At 34.5% G+C, this 24,942-nt stretch overlaps 1 protein-coding gene across 19 annotated transcripts in view; it reads right to left on the bottom strand.

Annotated features, from left to right (window-relative positions):
• The window catches only part of UBR2 (ubiquitin protein ligase E3 component n-recognin 2), a 109,947-nt gene that overhangs the window by 44,867 nt on the left and 40,138 nt on the right, over positions 1 to 24,942 (bottom strand). For 12 of the 19 annotated variants that reach the window (XR_014061832.1, XR_014061833.1, XR_014061834.1 and 9 more), the window contains 12 exons: positions 23,543 to 23,673; positions 21,221 to 21,359; positions 20,721 to 20,783; positions 17,134 to 17,254; positions 15,189 to 15,296; positions 14,731 to 14,819; positions 13,540 to 13,638; positions 7,911 to 8,074; positions 7,722 to 7,821; positions 6,182 to 6,310; positions 3,229 to 3,412; positions 944 to 1,005 (listed from right to left, as the gene is read on the bottom strand). Coding sequence is in view for 12 of the 19 variants with exons in the window: in XM_081518696.1 (XP_081374822.1) it covers positions 944 to 1,005; positions 3,229 to 3,412; positions 6,182 to 6,310; positions 7,722 to 7,821; positions 7,911 to 8,074; positions 13,540 to 13,638; positions 14,731 to 14,819; positions 15,189 to 15,296; positions 17,134 to 17,254; positions 20,721 to 20,783; positions 21,221 to 21,359; positions 23,543 to 23,673 (1,389 nt within the window). In the remaining 7 variants the exon portion in view is untranslated. Of the gene's footprint in view, positions 1 to 943; positions 1,006 to 3,228; positions 3,413 to 6,181; positions 6,311 to 7,721; positions 7,822 to 7,910; positions 8,075 to 8,251; positions 8,404 to 13,539; positions 13,639 to 13,708; positions 13,808 to 14,730; positions 14,820 to 15,184; positions 15,297 to 17,133; positions 17,255 to 20,720; positions 20,784 to 21,220; positions 21,360 to 23,542; positions 23,674 to 24,942 lie in introns of all 19 variants that reach the window. The other 7 variants (XM_081518698.1, XM_081518697.1, XM_081518693.1 and 4 more) reach the window with 4 other exon arrangements.

The following is a 24,942-nucleotide window of genomic DNA, read 5'->3' as shown; positions in this document are numbered from 1 at the left end:
AAAGAAGACTGGTTTAGAGATGGAAATTTTATATACTAAAATACAAGTCAAAATTATTTTAAGGTATATCTGTGTGCTAATTAATTTTATGCGTCGACTTGGCTGGACCATGGTGCCCAATTTTTGATTACCACCAGCGTAGATGTCGCTGTGAAGGCATTTTTTAGATGTAACTAGTATTTAAATCAGTACACTTTATGAATAAAGCACATTACTCTCCATGATATTGGTGGGCCTTTCCCAATAAGCTAGAAGGCCTTAAAAGAAAAGGCTGAGGTTTCCCCAAGGATGAAGAAATTCTGCTTCCAGCCTGCCTTTGGATTTCAGACTATAAGATCAACTCTTAATCCGCCAGGTTGCCAGGTTTATTTCAGACTTGCCAAATCCCTTGACTATGTGAGCCAAATCCTTATAATAAATTAATCTGTCTTTTCCTGTATACACACACATACACAAACACACACTCAGGTATACTATGTAATGATTTGATACTTGCGGTTCGATTGCTGGCTCGGGAAGATCCGCTAGAGAAGGGATAGGCTACCCACTTCAGTATTCTTGTGCTTCCCTTGTGCCTCAGCTGGTAAAGAATCTACCTGCTACGCGGGAGACCTGGGATAGGTCCCTGGGTTGGGATGAGCCCCTGGAGAAGGGAAAGGCTATACCCACTCCAGTATTCTGGCCTGGAGAATTCCATGGACTGTATAGTCCGTGGGGTTGCAAAGAGTTAGACATGACTGAGCGAATTTCACTTTCACTTTCTTTCACTTTTTCATAATTATGAAATGATCACCATGGTAAGTCTAGTAACCATCTGTCCCCATACAAAGTTATTATAATGTTACTGACCATATTCCTTATGCTGGATATTATATTCTCATAACCTATTATTTAACTTGAGGTTTGTAATAGATATTTACTTTTAAATGTTTGTACTACTTACTAGAGGTAGGAGCTCTGGAAATTTATATGCCACTTCACTTTTGCTTAACAACACATGCAAACCTGCATGGAAAACAAAGATAAAAGTATTTCTATAAGTGAAAGTCATTAAGATTAAAAAAAACAAAACCCTAAATATTTGCTCAACTTTATGTCTAACTCCCTTTCTGTGTCTCTTTGGAAACCTATCATATTACACATTAAGATACAAAATGAATTGCATCCATAAAAGAAGCTTTTCAGCTGTTATTTTCATGAACCTCTGTATTAAAGGCATGCTTAGAACCAGAGTCTTAATTACATGTACCAACATACACTGATTAAATTTTATAGAAGTAAATGTTAGAAGTGCAAACATAGCAAAAGCAGCTATATAACTATCAAAGCATTTACATGTTAAACCAATTTTAAGGGTCATAATCGACTGAATCATTCTGAAGTTTGTTTCATTTAAAGTACAGTAGCAAGAGATCCTCCTGGCAACTGAACAGAGAAACTGGCCATGGAATTCAAGGTCTGCACTGATTCTGACCTCAGAATTCAGTTCCCCAGAACTTCCAGTTTAGGATCAAAGCCTCTTTCGTCCCTAATTGCAAAGGGCTTTTCATAGCTCAACCTTAGTTAATTCTGCAAGCTAAGAATTAACTGTCCTATTTATGTTGTTGTCTAAACAGAGAATGCTTTTTACAGTCTCATCAATAGATGCAGGCCGCTTGGTCAAGCCTGGTTTGACGCTTTCCTCATCCAAGAACACCTGTATTAAGAATCCCTTTCTAACAATGTGCACTCAGCCTCCATTAGCACAGCCTCCAAGTCGTTCTTGAGCGTTCTTGAGCTGTTCCGTGTATGTTTACTTGGCTCTCCAGTTAGATGATAAGCGAATATTCAGGCCACGGTTTGCCAAACACAGTAAGATAAAATGCTCAAAATATTAGAAGACTGAGGGGGGTAAATACCTCGGCAAAATTAGTACATTTTTAGAGTACTGACTGTTTTCCCTGTGGATAATTATCAGCATTAGCTTCCACTCAGATTTTCAAAAGGCAGAGAAGATCAGTGGCTGAGTTGGAGACCCACTTTCCTGCATTCTAGTTGAACACTATGCCACACCACCATGCCATCACTTGCCTGTACTGGAGATCAATAGTTCAGCATGCAAGTATCAATACTTATGAAAACAAAACTGGGCATGAACAAGTTACAGAAAAAGAGATTTCTGCCTACAATCACAATTTCATTCCAGGTAATTTTTATTGTTCTACTTGTACTATTTAAGTTCACATGTCTAAGTTCAATCTTAAATCACCACAATTTCGGTAAGAATCTAAAAAATTGTTGGAATGCTAACATCTATTGGCAAGATAATGTGGTAATGCACAGAACAATGAAAAAAAAAAAGGCTTCAGAAATGACAGAGGGATCGTTACTATTTATCCTACGGACATTAAAAGAATAATAAAGGAATTTTATGAACAACTCCATGTCCACGTATTTGATAACTCACATGAAATGGAACAATTTCTTGAAAAACACAAACCACCAAAACTCACACAAAGAGATACAGATAATAGAACTGTTGTATATCTGCTAAAGAAACTGAATCAATGATTAATTACCTACCAAAAGTATCAGCTCCATACGATTTCACTGGTGAATTCTACCAAACATTTAAGGAAGAAAAGATACCAATTCTCCAGTCTCTCACACTTAAACACACACACACACACACACACACAAACTACTTTCACGTGTTATTAAGTTACCGAGCCACACACTTAAGCTACATTGCAACTTTTGCAATGAGTGAAAATATTTACCTTTATAACTTCACTTTTCTACTCTCTAGAGTTAAAAATAGAACTAAAGGGAACAGTATGTGAACAAGCTAAGAATTCCTGCACTCAAGAAATGTGGAAGGAAGTTGCGATGTCTATAGAAACAGACGAGTGCATATGCAGAGTTTCTGGCTGCCGTGAGGTAGCAGCTTCAAATAGTCGAGCGTGTATAAATAGTGTGTAAATCAGCTACTTAACGATTAAAAAAAAACTATCAACCCAATTTGGAACTCACTTCAACCTGATGATTAAAAAATTTATCAATAAGAAACTGCTGAGAGAGAGAGGAAGTCTAGGGTGTTTTCAATTTATTAACAATCACTTAAGTGATAGACTGATCTGAACAAGAACACTTTCAAAATAAAGCATTGTAGGTATTCAGTAAACACTAACCACAAACAACAATTCAAAAGACAATTTCAAAGTTCTCTTTTAGGGAAAAATGCTTTACCTGCAAGTAAGCGAGAAACTGGGAGATGAATGCTAACTTTTTCTTTGGAAACACAGTATCTGATAGTTTCCACTGAATGTCCACAAATGCTTAATGTGACTGGCTGTTCACCATCGGTAAAACCACCATGACACTGCGTCAATACAGCAAGGCATTTCTTGTAAGCTTCAATTAATACTTTTTCCTATAAAAGAGGATTTTATGTAAGTTTCTACAATATTAAACAAGAATCTCAAATTCAGTGATGGCTATTTACCTCAAATATCAATATGGGCAAACTCAATCTTCCCCTCACAACTTGCTCCCTCTATCCAAGGCCCTGTCTCAGGGAACATCTCTACAGAGCTGTAGAAATCTAGGAGTCATTCTAATATACTCCTTTCCCTCATTCCCCATTTTTTTCTTTAAATTGCGGCATAGTTGATGTACATTAGTTAGAAGTGGATTCAAAATTTTTATAGATTATATTCCATTTAGTTATTAAATACTGACTATATTCTTTGTGCTGTACAATATATTCTTATAACTTATTTATTTTATACACAGTGGTTTGTACCTCTTAATCTCTCCTATTTTGCCCCTCCCGGTCTTCTTTCTCTCCACGGGCAACCACTAGTTTGTTCTCTGTACCTGTGAGTCTATTTCTGTTTTATTTTTTAGATTCCACACATAAGTGATTATAGGATCTGTCTTTCTGACTTATTTCACTAAGCATAATACCCTCCAGGGTCCATCAGTGTTGCTAATGCAAAATTTCATTCTTTTCATGGCTAAGTTATATTCCATTACATCTACCAACCCATCAACATATTTTTTAGCCACTCATCTATTGGATACTGTATCTTGGCAATTGTGCTGCTATGAACAAATAATGCTGCTATGAACGTTGCAAGTCTTAGTCACTCAGTCAAGTCCAACTCTTTGTGAGTGGATTGTAGTCTCCCAGGCTCATTGGCGAGCATGTATTTCTTCAAATTAGTGTTTCTTTATCTTCATATAAATACCTAGGAGTGGAATTGCTGGATTTTCTGGTGACTCTACTTTTAGTTGTTTGAAGAACCTCCATACTGTTTTCCACAGTGGCTACAATTTACATTCACACCAACAGTTGTACAGGTTTCCTTTTCTCCACATCCTCGCCAAGATGTGTTACTTGTGGTCTCTGTGATGACAACTATTCTGACAGGTGTGAAATGATAGCTCATTGTGGTTTGATTTGCATTTCTCTTATGATTAGCAGTGTTGAGCATCTTTTCATGTGCCTACTGGTCATCTGTATGTCCACTTTGGAAAAATGTCCATTCAGGTCTTCTGCCCATTTTTTAATTGGGCTGTTTTTTTTGATATTGAGCTGTATGGGCTGTTGATATATATTGGATAATAATCCCTTATTGGTCATCTCATCGGCAAATATTTTCTCCTCCTCAGTAGGTTGTCTCTCTGTTTTGTTGATGGTTTTCTTTGCTGTGTGGAAGCTTTTAAGTTTAATTAGGTTCCATTTCGGAGAAGGCAATGGCACCCCACTCCAGTATTCTTGCCTGGAAAATCCCATGGACGGAGGAGCCTCGTAGGCTACAGTCCATGGGGTCGCTAAGAGTTGGACATGATTGAGCAACTTCACTTTCACTTTTCCCTTTCATGCACTGGAGAAGGAAATGGCAACCCACTCCAGTATTCTTGCCTGGAGAATCCCAGGGATGGCGGAGCCTGGTGGGCTGCCGTCTATGGGGTTGCACAGAGTTGGACACGACTGAAGCGACTTAGCAGCAGCAGCAGCAGCAGATTCCATTTGTTTATTTTTTTGCTTTTGTTTCCTTTGCCTTAGGAAATACATCCAAAAAAATATTACTAAGATTTATGTCAAAGAGTGTTCTATGCTTTCTTCTAGGAGCTTTATGGTTTCCAGTCTTACATTTATGTCTTAATCCAATTTGAGTTCATTCTTTTACATGGTGTGAGGAAATGTTCTAATTTCATTCTTTTACATGCAGCTGTCCAGTTTTCCCAGCATCACTTACTGAAAAAGATCACCTTTTTTCCACAGCATATTGTCTCCTTTGTTGTGGATTAACTGACCATAATTGTGTGGGTTTATTTCTGGGCTCTATTTTCCTCATTCCCATTGTGCAATCTATTACCAAGCTAGCAATCGCATCTAAAATGCTCTCAAACCTGGCCACTGATATCTCCAGTCACTTAAAGGAAAGTCAGTGTGTCTCCACTGAACTTCCTGCTTCTACTCTTGCCCTCCTCCATCTGTTATCCACACAGAGTAACTTTCAAAAACATGTAAACTGGATCATGTCACTTTTCTGCTTGGGATTCTCAAATGGCATCCACCTCAGTCAGAATAAAATTCAAACTTCTGAACATGGCCTCCAAGGCCCTGCAAAGTCATGTCTTTGACCTCTGCTCCAACTACACAGCTCTCAAAGCTTCTGGAACAACCATACTCCTCTTCATCAGAGAGCGTGATACAGCTTTTCCTCAGTCAGGAATATTCTTTACTCTGATCAGTTAATTCTGACACAGTTTAGATCTCATGGAACCCTTCTCTGATCTCCCAACTTACACCTCTCATCTAGATTTTATAGCCAAAGGAGGCCAACATAGTTTAAAGGCACAGGACAAATGTACTAATAGTAAAATTTGATTTTGGGGTAAATTTATAAACTTTTTATATGCTCAAAATCTTGATAGGATTATGGGGGGAAAAAAGAAGATAGCAACATAAGAGAAAAGAGTGTGGATTATATCTCCCTCTATTTTCTAATTTCTCTAAGGCTTTAGAATTGTAACTTTTATTGAATGTATAGGTGAAAGAGGAAAATATGCTATTTTATGAGCATATCATTACTATCCTCTCCAAACTGCCTCATATTTTACTTAGGAAATTGTTTATCTCTGCCCCTCCTCCATTTATCTCCTATCCCTGACCCCAGAAGAGACTCACATCTAAAGCACACCAGTCCTGTATCATCGAAATGACATGTGTTAATTTCATTTGTAGTGTGAAGGCTGCTTCCCACTCTGGTTCCATTTCAATATGCTGTCCTACTTGACGTGTAATTGGATCCATTCCCTTAAAAGAAGTGAAAAGATTTTAAATAAATTAAAATTACATTTGTTCTTCTACATAGAAACTTGAGAAATAATATAGAAGAAATATATACTGATTACAAAAACATACAAGAGTTTTAACAGGATGTTTCAAGCAGTATGAGAAGTCCAACTTCTTAAATTACATGTTTATATAACATTCCCTAAAATTTTATAAAGAAAAAAATCCCAGTAAAATACAGAATGAATTACTTTAGAAGCAATCTTCTACATGTTTTAGACAATAAAATTTGTACTTCACTGCAACAATCCTTCAAATTCCTTTTTAGTTCTATCATCTATAGAAAAAACTGTCAGAAGAAATTTGACAGGCTTTTAAAATGCTATTGAATTTATAAATATGTTCTATAAAATACTAAAATAAATTTTTATATTTGTAATTTGCAACTGCAAGTTTTCAGAGTTTGAAGGGAAGCAAAACCAGAAAAAGATAAATAGCTTTTAATACAAAAGAATATACTTCTTTAGAAACTAGCCTAACTACCCTGGTGTAACAGAACTGATTAAATGATGGAAAATATAGGACATTTTGAGTATTCAAATTAACAAAGGTAGATACTGTTTCTACAGGCACAAAGCAAAAAACAGAAGTACTATAATAAATTAAACATCCATTAAACTACCACACAACATGGGAACTAGAATACATCCTAGAAAGGACAGGTACTAAAGGAAGCATAATGACATAGCTCCTATTTTCTGGATGCTATCTCTCTTTTTACAGCCAGGGGATTTCCCTGGCTGTCCAGTGGCTAGGACTTGTGCTCTCACTGCTGAGGTTTGATCCTTGGTTGGGGACTAAAATCCCACAAGCCTCAAGTTGTAGCTAAAAACAAACAAAACAACAACAACAACAAAACTGGTTAACTATATCAGTTAATTTGTTTCTAGATTTTATTTTGTATACAGAGGTGTTTCCAAAAAGAAAATTAAATGGGGCAGCTGGTGAGGAGAGTCTATACTATATCATATAAATATGACATCCATGAAACAAAAAGAAATATGGAAACATTAAAAAAACACACAAATATAGCTCTTTAACTAAGCTGACAATACTTCCATTCAAGCATATTCAAAACAAAACAACTAACTTGAAGCCCCCAAAGAAAGAACATTAATGGTAACCAAAAGAATAGCCAAATACAAAAGAACAGCAGATGTCAGAACCTCTGCTGGGATCTCATGCATTCTACACCTTTCTAAGAGTTTCCAGTTAAGAAGAGCTTCTTGGTCCAAATTGTAGCTATCCAAATTATTCTCTTAAAAATGTGCCCAGAATGAAAAAAACGCAAACAGAAAGATATTTAGATCAGTGAGCCAAAAAAGGAAAAAAATATACGCTTCCCTTTTGAAATGTATCCATTTATACATACCTGCATACATTTGAGTAATTCCAAAAAGGCATCAAATCCTTCCAGGAACTTCTGCCTCAGACCATCTGACCATTCAGTTGGTTTGCTAATTAACACATACCTGAACAAGATAAAAACAGCAATGAGTATATGAATAAACAATGACCTTTTACAAGTTGCAACTGGTTTAACAACTGAACAGAAACTTACTTGAGATCTAAAATAAGACTCTGAACCCTCCTAAACTTAAAGGCTTGTAAAGCAGTATATCGTTCAAACTGAAATCTGCCCTGGACATCTCGATGTCTCAAATGATCCATGAATGTCTTAATGATAATGGTCATCAGGTTTTCTTCTGTGATAAGCATCCGAGCCTAAGACAAAGTATATCAGAGTACATGGTAATAAAAAACTATTTACCAGAAAGCTAAAAAAAAAAAAAGTCACCAACATTGGTTAGCTCTTTCAGTTTAGACCTTTTTCAATACAACTATATAATATCATAATATCATAAATGCATTATTGTGTATTTCTAAATAACAATTACTTACTCCAATTGCCACGTGTATGAAGCAACAATTATATCACGGAGAAAGATGCCAGAATGTAAGGAGACAGATCCAAGGCTCATTATTCAAAGACAATTCAGGGTGGGGGATCTGAACCAGGCTGCAAATTTTCCTTAACTGAGACATTTAGACACCTATAATGGTATGGTATAATTATTCTAGGATCCACAGGCTTATATCACAGATTCTGTAGAATTCAGTATGAAATATGAAACCATACTTCTTTTAATCTTAGTTGAGATTTATTTTCTGTTTCTTTCTATGTATAGATATACATATCTATGTATTTTTGAATAAGCAAATACACTTAAATGATGCAAAAAAAAAAGTAAAAAGGTAAGTCTCTTAGTTCCCAAGTTCCCCTTTCAAAGGCAATGTTTGTTAGCAGTTTTCTTACATATACTTCCAGAAGTGGTGCGTGTATAACATATACATGTATGCATACATACACACATATATATATACACATTTATAGTATACATGAATAAGTGTTATTAAGTAGATATAAGTATGAGTACGTAAAATGATTTCTGCCCCCTGCCTCCTGCCCAAAGGATAGCATATTATAAACACTGTTCTGCGCTTGGTTTTTCACCTGATATATTTTGGAGATTATCCCATACCAGTTAACATAAATTCTCTCATTCTTTGTAACTATCACAACTATTCTCTTCTATCACACTTTATTAGCCAGGCCCTTACTGGTGAGCATTGGGTTTTTCCCAATCTTATGCTATTTATCACAAAAGATACTGCAACAATTATCTACTGTGTACAGCTGCAAGGAGATTCACAAAATAATTTCCTAGAAGTGAATCACTGGGTTAAGGTAATATACATTATAAATTTTGACTGATATTACCAAACTGCAAATTGTCTTCTGTAGAAGACAAAGATGTCAAAGAAGAAAAGATGCCTAATGTAGAGGTTAAGTGGTAAAGTCATCAGATAAGGAGAAAATCTATTAATGTATAGTTAAACATCCCTTTGAAAAACTCTTAAATCATCGTTTCATTGCCAGGACTTAGGCTTCAAGAAGCTCAAAGTCAATAGGATTAATTTATGTTAATCTTCCTAGACAGTGAAGACTATAGTTCAAGTTTGAAGGAGGGGAGGAATTGACAAGTAAAATGGTTTTCCTTCTTGTTTGCTGTATTAGTCAATTTTGAGACAATTAAATGAGTATATGCAATTTCACCGACTTAAGAAAAACTTCTAAGTCTCAGGGAACAAGCTTTTACTATTTTGCCATCAAGCACATTGTTTGCTTTCAGTTTTTACTTTTTGCTTTGCTTTTAGGTACTTTATCAGATTAAAGAAATTCTTTTATTCCTATTTCATTTGCAGTGAGGTTTTATTAATTTGTTTTAAATCATGAATTCGGGATAAGCACCTGATATGATCATTTTTCCTCCTTTTTGTCTGTTAATTAGCTCTTTTATGCAAGCTGGTTTTGTTTTCAAATGGTATACTACTCTTGCCTTCAAGAAATAAAACATTATGGTTTTATTTTGGTTATATCTTTGGTTATGACTTGGGTTATATCATTGGTTATGATACATTATCCTTTTCCCATATTGCTTGATTTAGTCTGCAATTCAATCTGAGTTTTGGTAACAAGATTACACAGGACGTCATTAAATCGTCAAGTATATTTTCTCTCTGTTTTCTAGAAAAAGTTATATAAGATAGGTATTATTTTTTCTTAAATATTTGGAAGAATTTCCCAGTGTAGCCTTTGGGCCTGGGACTTCCTTGTAAGCAGATTTTTATATTAATTAAAATTTCTATTTCTTGTTTCTCTTGTAATAACCAGTTTTTTCTTAGGGATCTGTTCATCTCATCTAGATTTCAAATTATATTAACTGGATCCTAATATTGCCTATTTTCTATTTGAAATCTGTAAGATTTGTAGCTTTTACAATCCTTTTTTTTTTTTACAATTCTTTTTAAGTTAAAATTTTTTCATTTTTCTCATTAGACTTTCTAGAGATCTATCTCCCACCAGTTTTGCTTTTCTTATCCTCAAAGAAAAATTTTTTGTACATTTTGTTTTGTTAATATGTGTTCTTCACTATTTCCCTTTTTCTACTTTCTTTAGATAAAAGATAGAAGTAGTTGTACTACAATGGCCTTCAAGGTCTGGCACTATCCACTCCCATCACACCCCACCCCCAAACTCAATGACCTCACAGATCATTCTCCTCCTCAGTCACTCTAGCAACATTGGCCTGATTTGAGTTTTTTCTAAAATATCAAGTGCACATTCACCTCAGAACTTTGCACTTGCTGTTTTTCTCTGCCGAGGAGACTCTTCTACCAGCTAGGCATATCACTTACTCCCTCATGTCTCTGTTCAAACACCATCTCTCCGAGAGGCTTTTTTTGAGAAAATCTTGTATAAAATATGACCCTTTCACTGTCACTCTCTAACCTTTTAATCTGCTTTCCTACTTTGTAGCACTTCTCAATGACCTTTGATTTATAAGTAGTATTACATACATGTATCTCTTCCTGGTTAAGATTATAAATTCCATGGGAACAAGGTCTTTTGTCTTTTTTGTTTAATGGTCTACTTATCACCAGAGTCTAAAACAATGCCTAGTTAATAAAAATTCTAAATAAATATGCTCTGAACAAAAACATGTTATTTTTATAGTGCTTCTAGCTAAAGGAGTCAGGTAAGAAGCAAACATAAAAAATTGAAATATTAGAAAAAACCAAAAATTATTTGCAGATTACTACAAATTCTAAGGAATTAACACAAAATATCACAGAAAATGTTAATAAGAAACCAGATAGATATAAGATGGATATATAAAAATCAGTAGTTCTTAATATATTAGCCATAATGAGATTAAAATTGTGAGTAATTTATAACAGTGTCAAAAATATAAAACACAGAACACTTTTAGGACTAATTATGTTCCTAGATGGGGATATGCAGTATTGCAAAAATATCAGTTCTTCCCAAATTATCTATAAATAAAACATTTTTTCAGTCAAAATCTCTAATGTGTTTTTGAAACTGACAAATTTACTTTTGTTTGTTGTTGTTTAGTCATCAAGTCATCTCCGACTCTTTTAAGACCCCATGGGCTGCAGCCCACCAGGTTCTTCTGTCCATAGGATTTTCCAGGCAAGAATACTGGAGTGGGTTACCATTTCCTTCTCCAGGGGCTTCCTGACCCAGGGACTGAACTCGCGTCTCCTTCACTGCCAAGAGGATTCTTTACCACTGAGCCAGTAGGTTTTCAGTCAAAAACCCTAATGTGTTTGTTTGTTTTTTGAAATTGATTTTAGTCCTTAAAAAAAAAAAGGCCTAAAATAATTAAGAAAAAAATTTTTTTTCTTTTTCTTTTTTCAGTTCAGTTCTTATTCATTTACTTGCGCCAGGTATTTTAGTTGCAGCATGTGGGATCTAGTTCCCTGAGCAGAAATTGAACCCGGGCCCCTTGCACTGGGGTGGTGGTGGGGAGGCGGCACAAAGTCTTTGCCACTGAACCACAGGGAAGTCCCAAGAAATTTCTTGTAAAGAATAATAAAAGGAGATCTAGAGCTCTATAAAATATTAAAATGTAATATTAAGCTAAAATTATTAAAACTGAGCACTGGCATGGAAATGGACAAAAGGATCAATGGAGGAGAAATGCAGATTTGATTACACATGGGATTGTCTCAGAGGCTTCTCAAATTCATCACTACTAAACTGAAAGCAACACTTTCCCTCTTTACAAGTGCTACTCATTCTCCAAAACTTCCTATGCAAGTGGCAGAGAAATCTACTTGGTTACAATCAGAAACCCAGGAATCACCTTTACATTTTCCCCTCAAACCCAACAACCAATGACTCACCAAACCCAATATCCCTGAAACCCAAAGTGTGGTTGTTTAGTAGATTTCACTACTTACATCTCTCTCACAACTTCTATACTCTCTGCCACAATCCCTAACAGGCTCCCCACAACCACTACTGCTGCAGCAAATTTGTTCTCCAAATTACAAAAAGCTTCATTTTTAAAAAATCACAAATGTGATGATGTAAGTGCCACTTCAAACTCTTCATTGCCTTCCAATGCTCTTAAGATAAAAATCAAAATCCTTAATTTGTACCAAAATATCTCATTAGTGGGTAAATAGACTTCAGATAGCTTCAACTGCACTAGAATACACCCTTGAATATAAAAGTATCTGAGGAAAAAACAGTCATTAAAAAAAGAAGCTGAAACAGACACCTTATTAATAAAATAAGTGTAGAACACTCTTAACTCCATACAGTTAGGCCCCTTGCCTATGTTTCTGGTCTCATTCTATTCCATGTTCAAGGATGTTTGACTGCACTTCTTTTCTTCTATTCTGCTTATAGGAACATCCCTACTTCAGGGTTTTCTCAAGTACTGGTTCCTCTGAATGGGTTTTCCTTCATGATCCTGCATAAAGCTACATAGAATTCTCTTCCAAACTGTGGGAAAAGGTCAGCTCTTTTTACTCTTCTCTCAAAACAACCAAATTCTTCAGAGTTTTTATTATAGCTTTAATTAACCATTTATGTGAGTCTTTCCCTCTACAGTAAGTTTCATGAGGGAAAAGACTATGTCTGTTTTTGTTCACCACTTCATTCCCAAGACACAGAACTAAATAAATAATAGGTGCTCAAAGTTTTGTTAAATGAATTAAATATTAATTATTCAATAGAACGAAAACATAAGGATGCCTGCTGGAACAACTAGTGAAACTTAGTATAAGATCACTGAATCATCATGATTCAATTGCCTTAGTAATCCCCTCCCTTAGGGTGGAAAAGGAGGCTTCTCAAAATGTGCGATTATATACAATAGGCTGTTTCTTCCTCCCTGTCTTTCTTTTTTTGGCCACACCACGTCGTTTGTGGGATCCTAGTTCCCCCACCAGGGACTGAACCCAGGAGCCGGCAGTGAAAGCAGCGAGTTCTAACCACTGGACAGTCAAGGAACTTGCACAATATGCTGTTTCTAATGGATAAATTTGTTAAACTAATGAGTTTAATTAACTCGTCAGTTCAAAACCTCAAGGAAGTACTATGAGGAAGTACAGATTAAGTTCAAATAACTTTCCTCCTCCAGATTACATAAAGTTATATCTTCTGGTATAGAAGGCATCTGAAGTCTTATCACCCATTAAAAAAATATTTTTCTATTCAGAAATATACAGATCTCAGTTCTCTATTATTTTAAGGCTTTACTTCTTCTAGTGGAAAACAAGAAAGTTCTTCTTAGTCTTTTCGTACTTACAAGTGAAGGGACTGTGAAAATCTGAACCGAGAAGTCTGCGATTGAAAACTCTCTGTCGTGGTCATCTGTCACATAATCACTCTGCAAACGCTCATAGTTCTATTAAGAAGGCAAAAAAAGGCAAGGAGTGCCAGCTATCAGTGACAAAGAAGAGGCAAGCACTACTCACCAGAGTAGGTGCGGTGAAGAACTGGACAGACAGAGCAGTCACGGACACTGCTCGCTCGTGATCATCCTCCATAAAATCTCTCTGCAACTGCTGGTAATTCTAAACAACAAGGGGGAGATTCACCTCTAATCCACAATGACCAAATGTTTAAGGATTATAATGAAAAATCAGTGCTGGAGGAGTCAATAAGATGTGCTATGAGAATAACCGGAATGATTTCTACCAACTATCAATATACTAATCTGTAAAAACACTGATTCACTATTTAGTCTTCTTGAGTACAATTGGCAGTTTATGAGCTCAAATAGGAGTAATAGCTATTAAAATCCTGGGCCGTCATTGCACACAGGTGTAGCTTTACACTGTCTCTGATGAAATCAGACTTTCATTACTTCTGGATGCCTAGCACAGTCACCTGATGACTCTTTCAAAGTACACATGCTTGGACCCTATTCTTGGTGAATCTGCTTCAGCAGATTTGAGGATGGAAAACACGAACATGTATATTTTGAAAGAGCTTCTCAAATGATTCTTATATGTTTCCTTTGTTAATAATCCCTAATTCAGGTGAATAAAAATAACCAAGCAGTTAGCTTAAGGGAGAAGAACATAATTCAATGATATCAACAACCTAGAGTTCATGATTTTTAAATCACATCCATATACACATGTCATTTCAACTAAGATTATCTTTTCCTACACAAAATTTAATAGGAATAATATCATAATTCAGAATGGCATAAGTTTAAAGTTTCCATTTACCACTTCATGTCATATACACTGCATAGATAGATATTCATATTATCATGGCAGGTTATAAACATGAAAAACCTCACTGCTAGAATTTTATTCTACTGATAAAAGATAAAAAGATAATTTATGAAGTTTCTTAGAATTTAAAATCAACATAATGACACATTACTATTAGCTACTAATTTTACAAATGCTGAATATAATTATGGACTACAGTTATTCTGTATATAACCTATTTTATTACTCTTCAAAAGTGAGAAACTACTTACCTTTGCAAATCGAACAGCAAACAGTTTCTTGTATTTCAAATCCATAAGTAGACTGCTCATGAACAACTGATGATACACACTCCTAGCACCTTTTACAAAAAGAGCAGACGTAACATGAGGATACACCAAACAAGCCAAAAATTACATTTCCAAAGTTTTCATACGATCAATTGTATTTTTAAGTCTCAAGAGCAAAACTCTACATGTATTCCTTAAAACATGTGAAACCTGCTCCTTTAAAAATCAGTTTTTCTAAATGTATTCTTCCAATAAAACATAAAGGTTATTTGAGTCATGGATCCTCAAATCTGTTTTTTCCCCAAAGAATATGACTCCATGAGCTAATTCTAAAAACCATAAATATATTTATTAAATATTTCCTCAAATGAAAAAGAAACTTTAACATCCCAATTACCTATGAAAGTTCCCCTATACCTTACAGTAGTTAAGATACTTACCTTTCCACAATTTGGAGTCACTAAGCATCAATCTATCCACTAGAGAAGAGTTTTCACCATCTGGCCCTTCTTGTAAACCAACTTGACATAAAATTCGGCGAAGGCCATCTTAAAACAGGAAGGAAAATAGTCAAGAAATAGTTAACTTCAAATATTAAAATAAAATATTAGTAAAAATGTTCAAATGGACTTACTATAGAGTTTTTAATTTCTTTTTTAAAAGGTCAAATTTATTCAGAAAAAGTAACTATATTAACTATTTTATTAACACTTTCACAAAATGGGAGAAAAATTCCAAATCTTGCATTATATACCAACTTTTATTCCAGAATTCCAAAATATTTGTCTATCAGAATGGCAATGACCTTTCATGCTTAAACAATTTAAACAACAAAGAATCCAAAAGCCACTGAAGTAAACATGGTTTTCTAAACATCTATGCTAATTAAACCAGGTAATAGTAAAATTGTTATATATCCTATGATAACAGAAAATAGGTATAAAAGGAAATTATGCTACCATTTAAAAGAATACATACTCTGTACTTTAATATATACCAGTCCATTTTATTGTTATGATGCAAAATGTTCTTCATTAAACAAAAATACAAAAATATGTACTTATGTATACCCACTATGTGAGAGGCTCTGGAAGGCAAATTCCTATGTATTCTAAATGCTAAACTTAAAAAAAAAATACCTTCAAATATTAATGTAAGCATTAACAAAACTAGAACTTTAATACCTTCCAGTTTCATATTTTATATTTAAAATCACTGTTTTTAGTCATCTACAATCATGCAAAATAATCTGAAACTTTTTTTAATTTAATTATAAGAGCCACCAAATAGAAATTTTTTAGAAGGCTACAGAGAAAACTTTATATACATATTAAATAATAGATGATGAGGTCTTTAAATTGTTGATGATAAATTTTCTCAAAGAAAATTTTTAGCAGAAAACTGTTTCCATGATACTATTTATTAATCCTGTAGCACAGTACTTGGTATACAGATAGATACCCAATGGAAAACAGCAAAGTTAAAAAAGGTTAAGAAACTAATTGGAAAGACATTTAAAAAGCAAGCAAACATGTTCTCCTAAATTTCCACACCTCCCGATTTTCACCTGTCATTTCACAGTTGGCAATACTCCTTCTAAAAGCTTTTTAATACAAATGTTTTAGAAATTTTCTTTATAGCAAACACTGGAATATCATCTATTCAAACCACATTCCTTGCCTCAAGAAATGTAGCACAGACAGCTTAGATGTATTCCTAGTTTACTCTTCAGTGTTACACAACAAACTTGTATTTTTGGCATTGGACATGAAGGCTCTTAATTGTTAGCACTACTTTAAAAAGATTATCTAATCTGTAGACTGTGGGAAAACAAAAACTGAAATACACAGTAACTTCAAATTTACATATTTTCAGGGTTGCAAATTATCAGTAAACACAAATTGTAGAAATCAAAACAAAGATATCCTTTAAACAGTTAATCATTTAGGTTTTATTTACAGTAGCATTCTCTAGCTTGCTTTGTGGAAGAGAATTCCACAGGATGCTCCATTAAAAATAGGTTCTTTTATCAAGTTGGTAAGATTTAGATTCATTAGCATATTAAAATCAGTTACAATTGTTTAATCCACTGTTTCCTTTATTTATTTGAAGATAAATAAATATCTTTTATTTATGTATGTAAATACATAAATGTATGCATATGAAAAAGATCCCATAGATCAAAATTTGGGAAATATTTTTTTGTGTGTATAAAGATATTCTGAGATGGTATTTTAAAACATGAAACTAAAGCAAAAAACAAAAAACAAAAAACAACACAACAAACCAGAACACCTGATTCCATCTGTTACTTTTCCAAAATAGTTTTGCTAGGGCATATGAGCTCATTTTTAAGTCAATTTGCACAAGGTTTTATGGACCTACCTGAATATCCAATAATACTTCCCAGCCAAGACAAAAGTTTCAAACCAAAATTCTGATGTGCGACAATAGACGAATGCATAACTTGAACTTTGAGTGGCTTTGTCTGTCTACTGGTATTTCTCTTAAAAAGAAATGACAGGATGAAAAAAAAACAAACTTAAAAAGGCTATTTTATAGAAAATAAGTCAAATTTTTATTTAATATAACTACACTCTCATCATTACAGGTGAGTTATTCATGTATGTGTGTAAGAAAAACACCACTTGGGTTGCTTTATTCAGATTCTAATTTTCTAGAAGGAATCCTAGGATTCTTACAAAAAAGTAAGAAGTTACAGTTTTAACCTGAATTCTTGGTCTTATATCTGAAAATGTGCCCCATCAATTATAAATTATTTAAGTGTTAAACTGGCTTTATGTTTTAAAACTAATTTCTTAGGTACACACTAATTTGAATTTACTTCACTGCACAAATGTGATGTCATTAATACTTAAAAAAAAATTATAGTAAACACACAACACTTTGCAGCTTAACCATTTTTAAGTGTGCAGTTCTGTAGTGCAAAGTGTGCAAATGATTTCCAGAACTCTTCATCTCGCAAAACTGAAACTCTGTACCCAAACACTCTGGTACCTCATACAAACAACCATACATTACCTTCTCGTGACGAGCTTATTTCACTTAGCATAATGTCCTCAAGGTTCATCTACACTCTAGTGTGTACCAGAATTTTCTTCCTTTTTAAGGCTGGATAAAATTCTATTGTATGTATATAAATTCTGTTTAACCATTCTTCCAGTTAAATTGCTCAAGTGTCTATCAGTGGATGAATTGATAGACACCTTCTGTTAACTGAATAATGCTGCTATGAACATGAGACTCTGCTTTCAATTCTTCTGTGTACATAATCAGAAGCAAAACTGTTGGATCACACGGTGATTCTACTTTTAATTTTTAGAGGAAGCACCATACTGTTTTCCACAGTGATTGCACCATTTTACATTTCCACCAATAGCGCACGAGGGTTCCAATTTCTCCATATCCTTGCCAATACCTGTGATTTTCTGTTATTGTTGTTTATAATAGCCATCCTAATGCATATGAGGTGCTATCTTATTATGGTTTTTTACTTGCATTCCCCTAATGATTAGTATTATTGAGCATGTTTCCATGTTTTTTGACAACCTGCATATCTTCTTTGGAGAAATGTATTTAAGTCTATCAAAACTTCTCATTTAACATGTTTTCCCCCCTTTTCCTTTTCTTTCTGAATCATCTCTCTACCCATCTCATCCCATCTCCAAAACCCACTTTAGCACAGTACACCTTTGCATATTTTATCCACCTATATGTATCATATATGCACAGTTACAGAGACTTTGATTTGATTTCCAAAAAAATGGAATATTACCATACTCTTTTGCATCTTTGTGTTAACAGATTTTGGGGGGGGGGAGCTTAATGACTCATCATATTCTGTGGTGTGGATTTATTTAAACATTCTCTAGAGAAGGGTATTCATATTCTCTCTGTTTCAATCTTCTATGACTACAACAAAGGTAGTACTGAACATCTTTGTACACACACTAACTGGTGCTTATATTTTTATGGGATAAATTTCTAGGAGAGGCAAAATTTTAATATATGCTACTAGATTGTTTTCCAAATACATAGTAGTAATTTATTTTTACATGAGTATTTTTCTGTTCTCTGCATCTCTGCCAGCAAGATACTTTATCACTCTAATTTCTTCATCTGTTAGGTATGAAATCTCCCTGTCATTTTGCTAATTACTAGCGAGTTTGAGTCTCTTTTTACATATATTTATATCATCGAGATTATCTCTCCTGTGGTTGTCTTTCTATACCCGATGTCCATTTTTCTATTCTGTTCTTTGCTCCCTACTTGATAATCTATGAGTGCTCTGTTTACCATAAACACTAAATGTCTATCCTTTGTGTCAGAAATAATTTTTCTAAATTTGCTGACATTTTTAGTAATATTCTGCCACACAAACTTTTTATGTAGCCAAAAAAAATGTATTCTTTTTAACTCCTGAGTTCTAGTCTTGGTTAAGAAGCTTTCCTCCTCCCTAAGAATATATCTTTGTCCTCGATTTTCCTCAAAGTAGTATCTATTTATGGACTTTCTATTCTATATTACGAAAATAGTATTGCTATATCTATGCAGACACTACCAGAGACTACAAGTACTTATTTTTTAGGGAAAAACTGAAATAACACTATTAAACAACAAATTAAAGGGAAAAAATGTCATCTTCTTTACCTGGATTCTGTAAAATTACCTGTAAAATTCTATCCTAACTGCTTTATCATTTACACATTATCTTTCTTTTTCCACACACAAACAAAAAAGAACCATGGAAGGTAACTTATGTGGATCATGTCCTCTTATTCCTAAAAACTTCAGTATATAGTTCCTAAGAATGGGAATGTTCTACCACAGTATTGTTTCTAACGCATTATTAAATTGAGTATGTCCAGATATCAATAAAGAATTTTTAAAATAAGACACAAACTCATAAACAGAAAAATATAGTTTGCTACATTAAAATTAAAGTTTTTGCTCAAGGAGAGGCATCACAAATAAGATATGAAGTCGTATGTCAGGAAAAGATACTGTAACAAAAGATCAGGATTCAGATTATGTAAAGAACCCCTACGAATGAGTAAGAAAAAGACAAATAACTTAATAAAAAAAATGGGTAAAGGATATGAACAAGAAATTTACAGAAAACTTAAATGACCAATACAATAAATATGAAGTAAGATACTCAGTAATCAAGGCAGTGCAAATTTAACAGATGAGATGCCATACATACACAGCAGGTTGGCAAAATTTTTTTAATTTGACAATATATAGTTCTGATAAAGCAGTAGAGGCATGCAACTGTATTTCACTGTTGGTTGGAATGTATATTGGGTACCACTATTTTGGAGATTAACTTGGCAAAATCTAGTGTGGCTGAAAATGCTGTGTTATCTCTGTTTTATCTATATATTTAAAATATTTTACAATATATAAAATTATATTTTAAAAGGACATTTACATAAAATGCAGTTACATGGAATAGTTAAAAACAATAAATTCTAACTTTTAAAAATAAATCTAAATGTGGGGAATAGTTTTCTTTCAGATGTATTATACACTAATTGCTATTAGGATATACAGCATACCTTGCTATAAGGTAACAAGAAACAACTTCCCTTGAATTCTAATCTTGGTGCTAAAGCCCAATTTAATTACTAAAAAGGTAACATGAAACCTTATCAAAAACAAAACAGAAAGTAAAAAAATTTCTAAGACATCTCTGATGAATAGGAAGAGAGAAAAAATATATATGTACTGCATCTAAACATTCACTTTTTTATATCAATCATACAGCTTAAAAAAAACCAGGTAAAGCAACAAGCAATGTTAAACTAACGTATCTTTAAACATGATTTTTGGCTGATGTCGGCTTTACATTCATGAAGGCAGAAAAATGTCTTCATAAACACCAAAATGTAGGACTAGTTTTATACTAATAAAAAATACAAGTGTAGACATGTTTTTACATTACTTACCACAATTATTGATTTTGCTTGTTCACAATACTGGAATTCTCCATATCGAACAGACCTACGTCCCTGTAAATAAAGACATTTGAGATTAACTTGCAAAAATATTTATATTCAGTATTAATAATTTTTGAATCAGTAAACAAAATGTTATATGAGCATATAACAACTCTGGTCAATTTTTAATATTTACAATGTTTATTTTATTCATTAATTAGAAAGTAAATTAAAATATTTTCCTTCAAAGCAACATTTTCAAGCCATCAGTAAGCATATACCTTTGAACAATACTACATTTGTTCTTCTGTGTAGAATGAAGGCAATTTATGTTTTCACCTCAACTTTCTGACAATAGCCTACAGTTATATCCAATATATATTTGGGACAATATTCATATGAAATTTAAAAAAAATAACCTAGACAAACACTTCTAACTTAATTTTCTAGGCTACCTTACCTGTATTAAAAGTGTAATTATGCAACATCAATGTAATGAAGTTACTTACATCTCGATCTACTGTAGTTGCAAAGCCAATGGCTTCTTTCTGTGTACAGTTAACAGCTTTCTGAAGAGTATAAATAACTTGTTCATAGGTATGAACCTCATCATTAAACAGCATGCAATAGTAGGTGTCACTCTTCTCGCTGTGGGATAAAACATTAATTATACATCATCTATTTGCATATCACCCTGCTCCAGGATGATTTATTAAGAGAATACTTTGTTCTGGGATTCTCTAGTATCTCAGACGGTAAAGAATCTGCCTACAATGCAGGAGACCAGGGTTGAATCCCTGGATTGGGAAGATTCCCTGGAGAAGGGCATGGCAACCCACTCCAGTACTCTTGCCTGGAGAATTCCATGGACAGAGGAAGCTAGAGAGCTACAGTCCATGGGGTCGCAAAGAGTTGGATGTGACTGAATACCTAACACTTTCACTTCAGACAATCTGTCCTAGGGAATGTGTTAGGTACTAGGCACATATTTGTAACGAAGTCATCTGTGGTCCCCACATTCTATGATGTTATCAAGCTGGTGTGAAAGATACACACATATAATCTGTGTGAATTGGCTTTTATCAAGAACAGGATGCCAGGGTGGGATAAAACCAGTCTGGGAGTTCAGGGAACTGCCAAAGAAGGAACTTGAGAGCTGAAGTCAGAATTGGCTATCAGTGGTGCTCAACTGGGGGGAATTCTCCTCAACCCTCCACAGATGACCACTTGGCAATGTCTGGAAACATTTTTGGTCGTCATGACTGGGATAGGAGTGCTACTGGTGTCCAGTGGGTAAAAGCCAGTGATGCTGCTAAAAATTCTACAATGCACAAGTCATGCCAAGTCATGCCCATAATATCTGGCCCCCAAAGTCAACAGTACCAAGGCTGAGAAACTATGGGCTAGAAAAAAGTGAAAGCAAAGACCCTGAGGTGGTAAAGGTAAACTGGGTGGTGGAGCACAGGGAGGAAGGAGATTAGTCTGGAGAGAGGCAGAAATCTTAAAGACCTTGAAATAGATTTGGATTTTTCCATCCTAAGAGCAATCCAGGATTTGAAATGGTGAAATAGGAGCTACAGTCAGATTTGCCTTAAAATTCACTGTGGCTACAGTGTGGAGAATGAACTGCGGGAGACAAGAGTGGATATGGCAGTCTGGTTAAGGGTATTATGTTGTCCAAGGATGAAATTAATGTAATTTGGACTACCATAGTAGTAATGCAGATGAACAAAAGTAGAACAACTTGATACAGGGAGAACCTGCTGGACCTGAAATCTAAGTGGATAATATGGGTGATTCAGGTTTCTGGGTAGATGAAACGTCATTTACTAAGATGAGAAAACATTACAAGAGAAGTAAAGTTAGACTGTTTTCCCTTCTATGCTGGTGGTCCCAAACTTACAATGGAACAGAAAAATAAAAACACAACTTTTCTATTCTCTAGGGTCTAAATTTGGATTTTAGATTTAGATTTTGATTGGTTCCCAACTCAAAATACATAAAGATAAAGTTACAAGGTTAACTAAGTCATTTTCAACATTTCCAAAAAGGAATGTTAACATCTCATTTCATTAAGAAACATAAACTATAACCTGATTATTTGGAACACCGTTGAGAAAGCAAAAAAGATACAGCACCAATGTCCTTTAGACTCTCACTTGTATTCAACCTTGAGCATGACTATGATTCCAACAAGCTTGGTTACAATTAAAAGTAAAAGAGAAGGCTGCTTGAGGCAAGCACATTCATGCAAAAAAGTAAGTCCTTAGCTGTAATACAGCTATAGCAGAATCTGGCTCTCTGGTTGCAAATTTACAATCTCCTCAATAATTTAAGAAAAATTGGTAAAAAAACAAAAAAAAAGTTAGATGTACACCAAAAGAAGCACAAAGTGTAGAATGAATTTAAAAAAATTCAGAATCAAAATGGTTAAAACTGAATTTGTGCATTTAGTCAAACCAAAAAACTCACTTAGGTCACAGTGCTCAATCCCTAATCAAATCTGACAGATGAAACAAAAAGAATTATCGAGTTAACAGCTTTAACACAAAAAGAAGAGAAAAATGCCCGGGCTTGCAACCAGTGGTACAGCTCTGATGTGGCTAAAACACAGCTATAAATCAGCTAAAGCAATCAACAGGGAAAAACCTCTACCAATTAAATGGCTCACATATATTTTAAAACTATAAAATCAAGGTTACTATTTTGCTGAAAACTAATAATTAAAAAAAGATTATGTTCAATCCTAGCTGTATTAATTTGAGGAATCAGAATCAAAATGGTTAAAACTGAGTATAAGCAAAGACAAAGAATAAATGGGTTGTACTTACATCATCTCTAAATCTGGTGGCAATTCACTTTCTTTTTCCCAGGTTAATATCTCTACTGCATATCGAAACATAATAGTAAAAATGTTATAAGTTCTTGCTATCACATCTTCTGATAAATGGACAAGAGGATCCTGAAGGAAGAAAAAAGCAACCATGTTAAAAGCACATTAATTCTCCTTTTTTCCATTCTGTCTTCCTCCTCAAAATACTACTGTAAAAGGCTGACTGATCCTCCAGCGTCAGTTTCTTGTCAATTTGATCCTATATGTTATATTTCAACAAATCAAACTTCTAAAACATTTTGTCCACAATAATCCCTATTACTGAATCTTCTGAATCAAAACATTCCAAGGCATTCCAATGCCTAATAAATCTAAAAATTTTGGAATGGCATTACGGGATCTTAAAATCTAAGCATGTAGTCAAGGCGATGGTTTTTCCAGTGGTCATGTATGGATGTGAGAGTTGGACGGTGAAGAAAGCTGAGCACCGAAGAATTGATGCTTTTGAACTGTGGTGTTGGAGAGGACTCTTGAGGGTCCCTTGGACTGCAAGGAGATCCAATCAATCCATCCTAAAAGAGATCAATCCTGGGTGTTCATTGGAAGGTCTGATGTTGAAGCTGAAACTCCAATACTTTGGCCACCTCATGCGAAGGGTTGACTCATTGGAAAAGATCCTAATGCTGGGTAGGATTGGGGGCAGGAGGAGAAGGGGACGACAGAGGATGAGATGGTTAGATGGCATAACCGACTCAATGGACATGGGTTTGGGTGGACTCCGGGAGTTGGTGATGGACAGAGAGGCCTGGCGTGCTGCAATTCATGGGGTCGCAAAGAGTCGGACACGACTGAGCGACTGAACTGAACTGACAGCTTCATATCCCTCTAATCCCCAATTTCCAGGAAAAACAAGGAAAAGTCATCTGAGGACAGACAAGCAATATTTCGTTTTACAGGTACAAAGGAAAGTCTGATTTTGAGAATTCTGAAGGGAGAAGTCAACAAGATCAGAACACTGCTCCTTGATGTGGTTAAGAATTACTCCCTTTCAGTGAGACAGGCTGTGTCTGCATGTAACATGGAACTTCACACATTAGACTTAACAGTGAATAAGTCACTAAATTTCAAGGCTAATGTAAAAAAGTATTACTATAAACATACACTAAGTTTATCATGGTATCTTTCAGTCAGGCTGGCAAAATGTTTTACACAATCTTTAATCTTAATGCTTTATCTTATGTTTAGATTTAAGATAAACATGTTATTCAGCTTAATGGCTCAAAGTGTTATATTCATCTCTCAATAAGAAAATCAATATATTCCAACATGATGGAATGGGAACATTCTTGCAAATACACGTAAGGATACAGGAACATTTTTGTACATCCTCACCATTAA

This window comes from Giraffa tippelskirchi, chromosome 8 (genome assembly GCF_054371585.1).
Source record: "Giraffa tippelskirchi isolate mGirTip1 chromosome 8, T2T-mGirTip1v1.2.pri, whole genome shotgun sequence".
NCBI classification, from domain to species: domain Eukaryota; kingdom Metazoa; phylum Chordata; class Mammalia; order Artiodactyla; family Giraffidae; genus Giraffa; species Giraffa tippelskirchi.
Note: the sequence above shows the minus strand (reverse complement) of the source record. Positions and strands in the feature narration are given on the sequence as shown.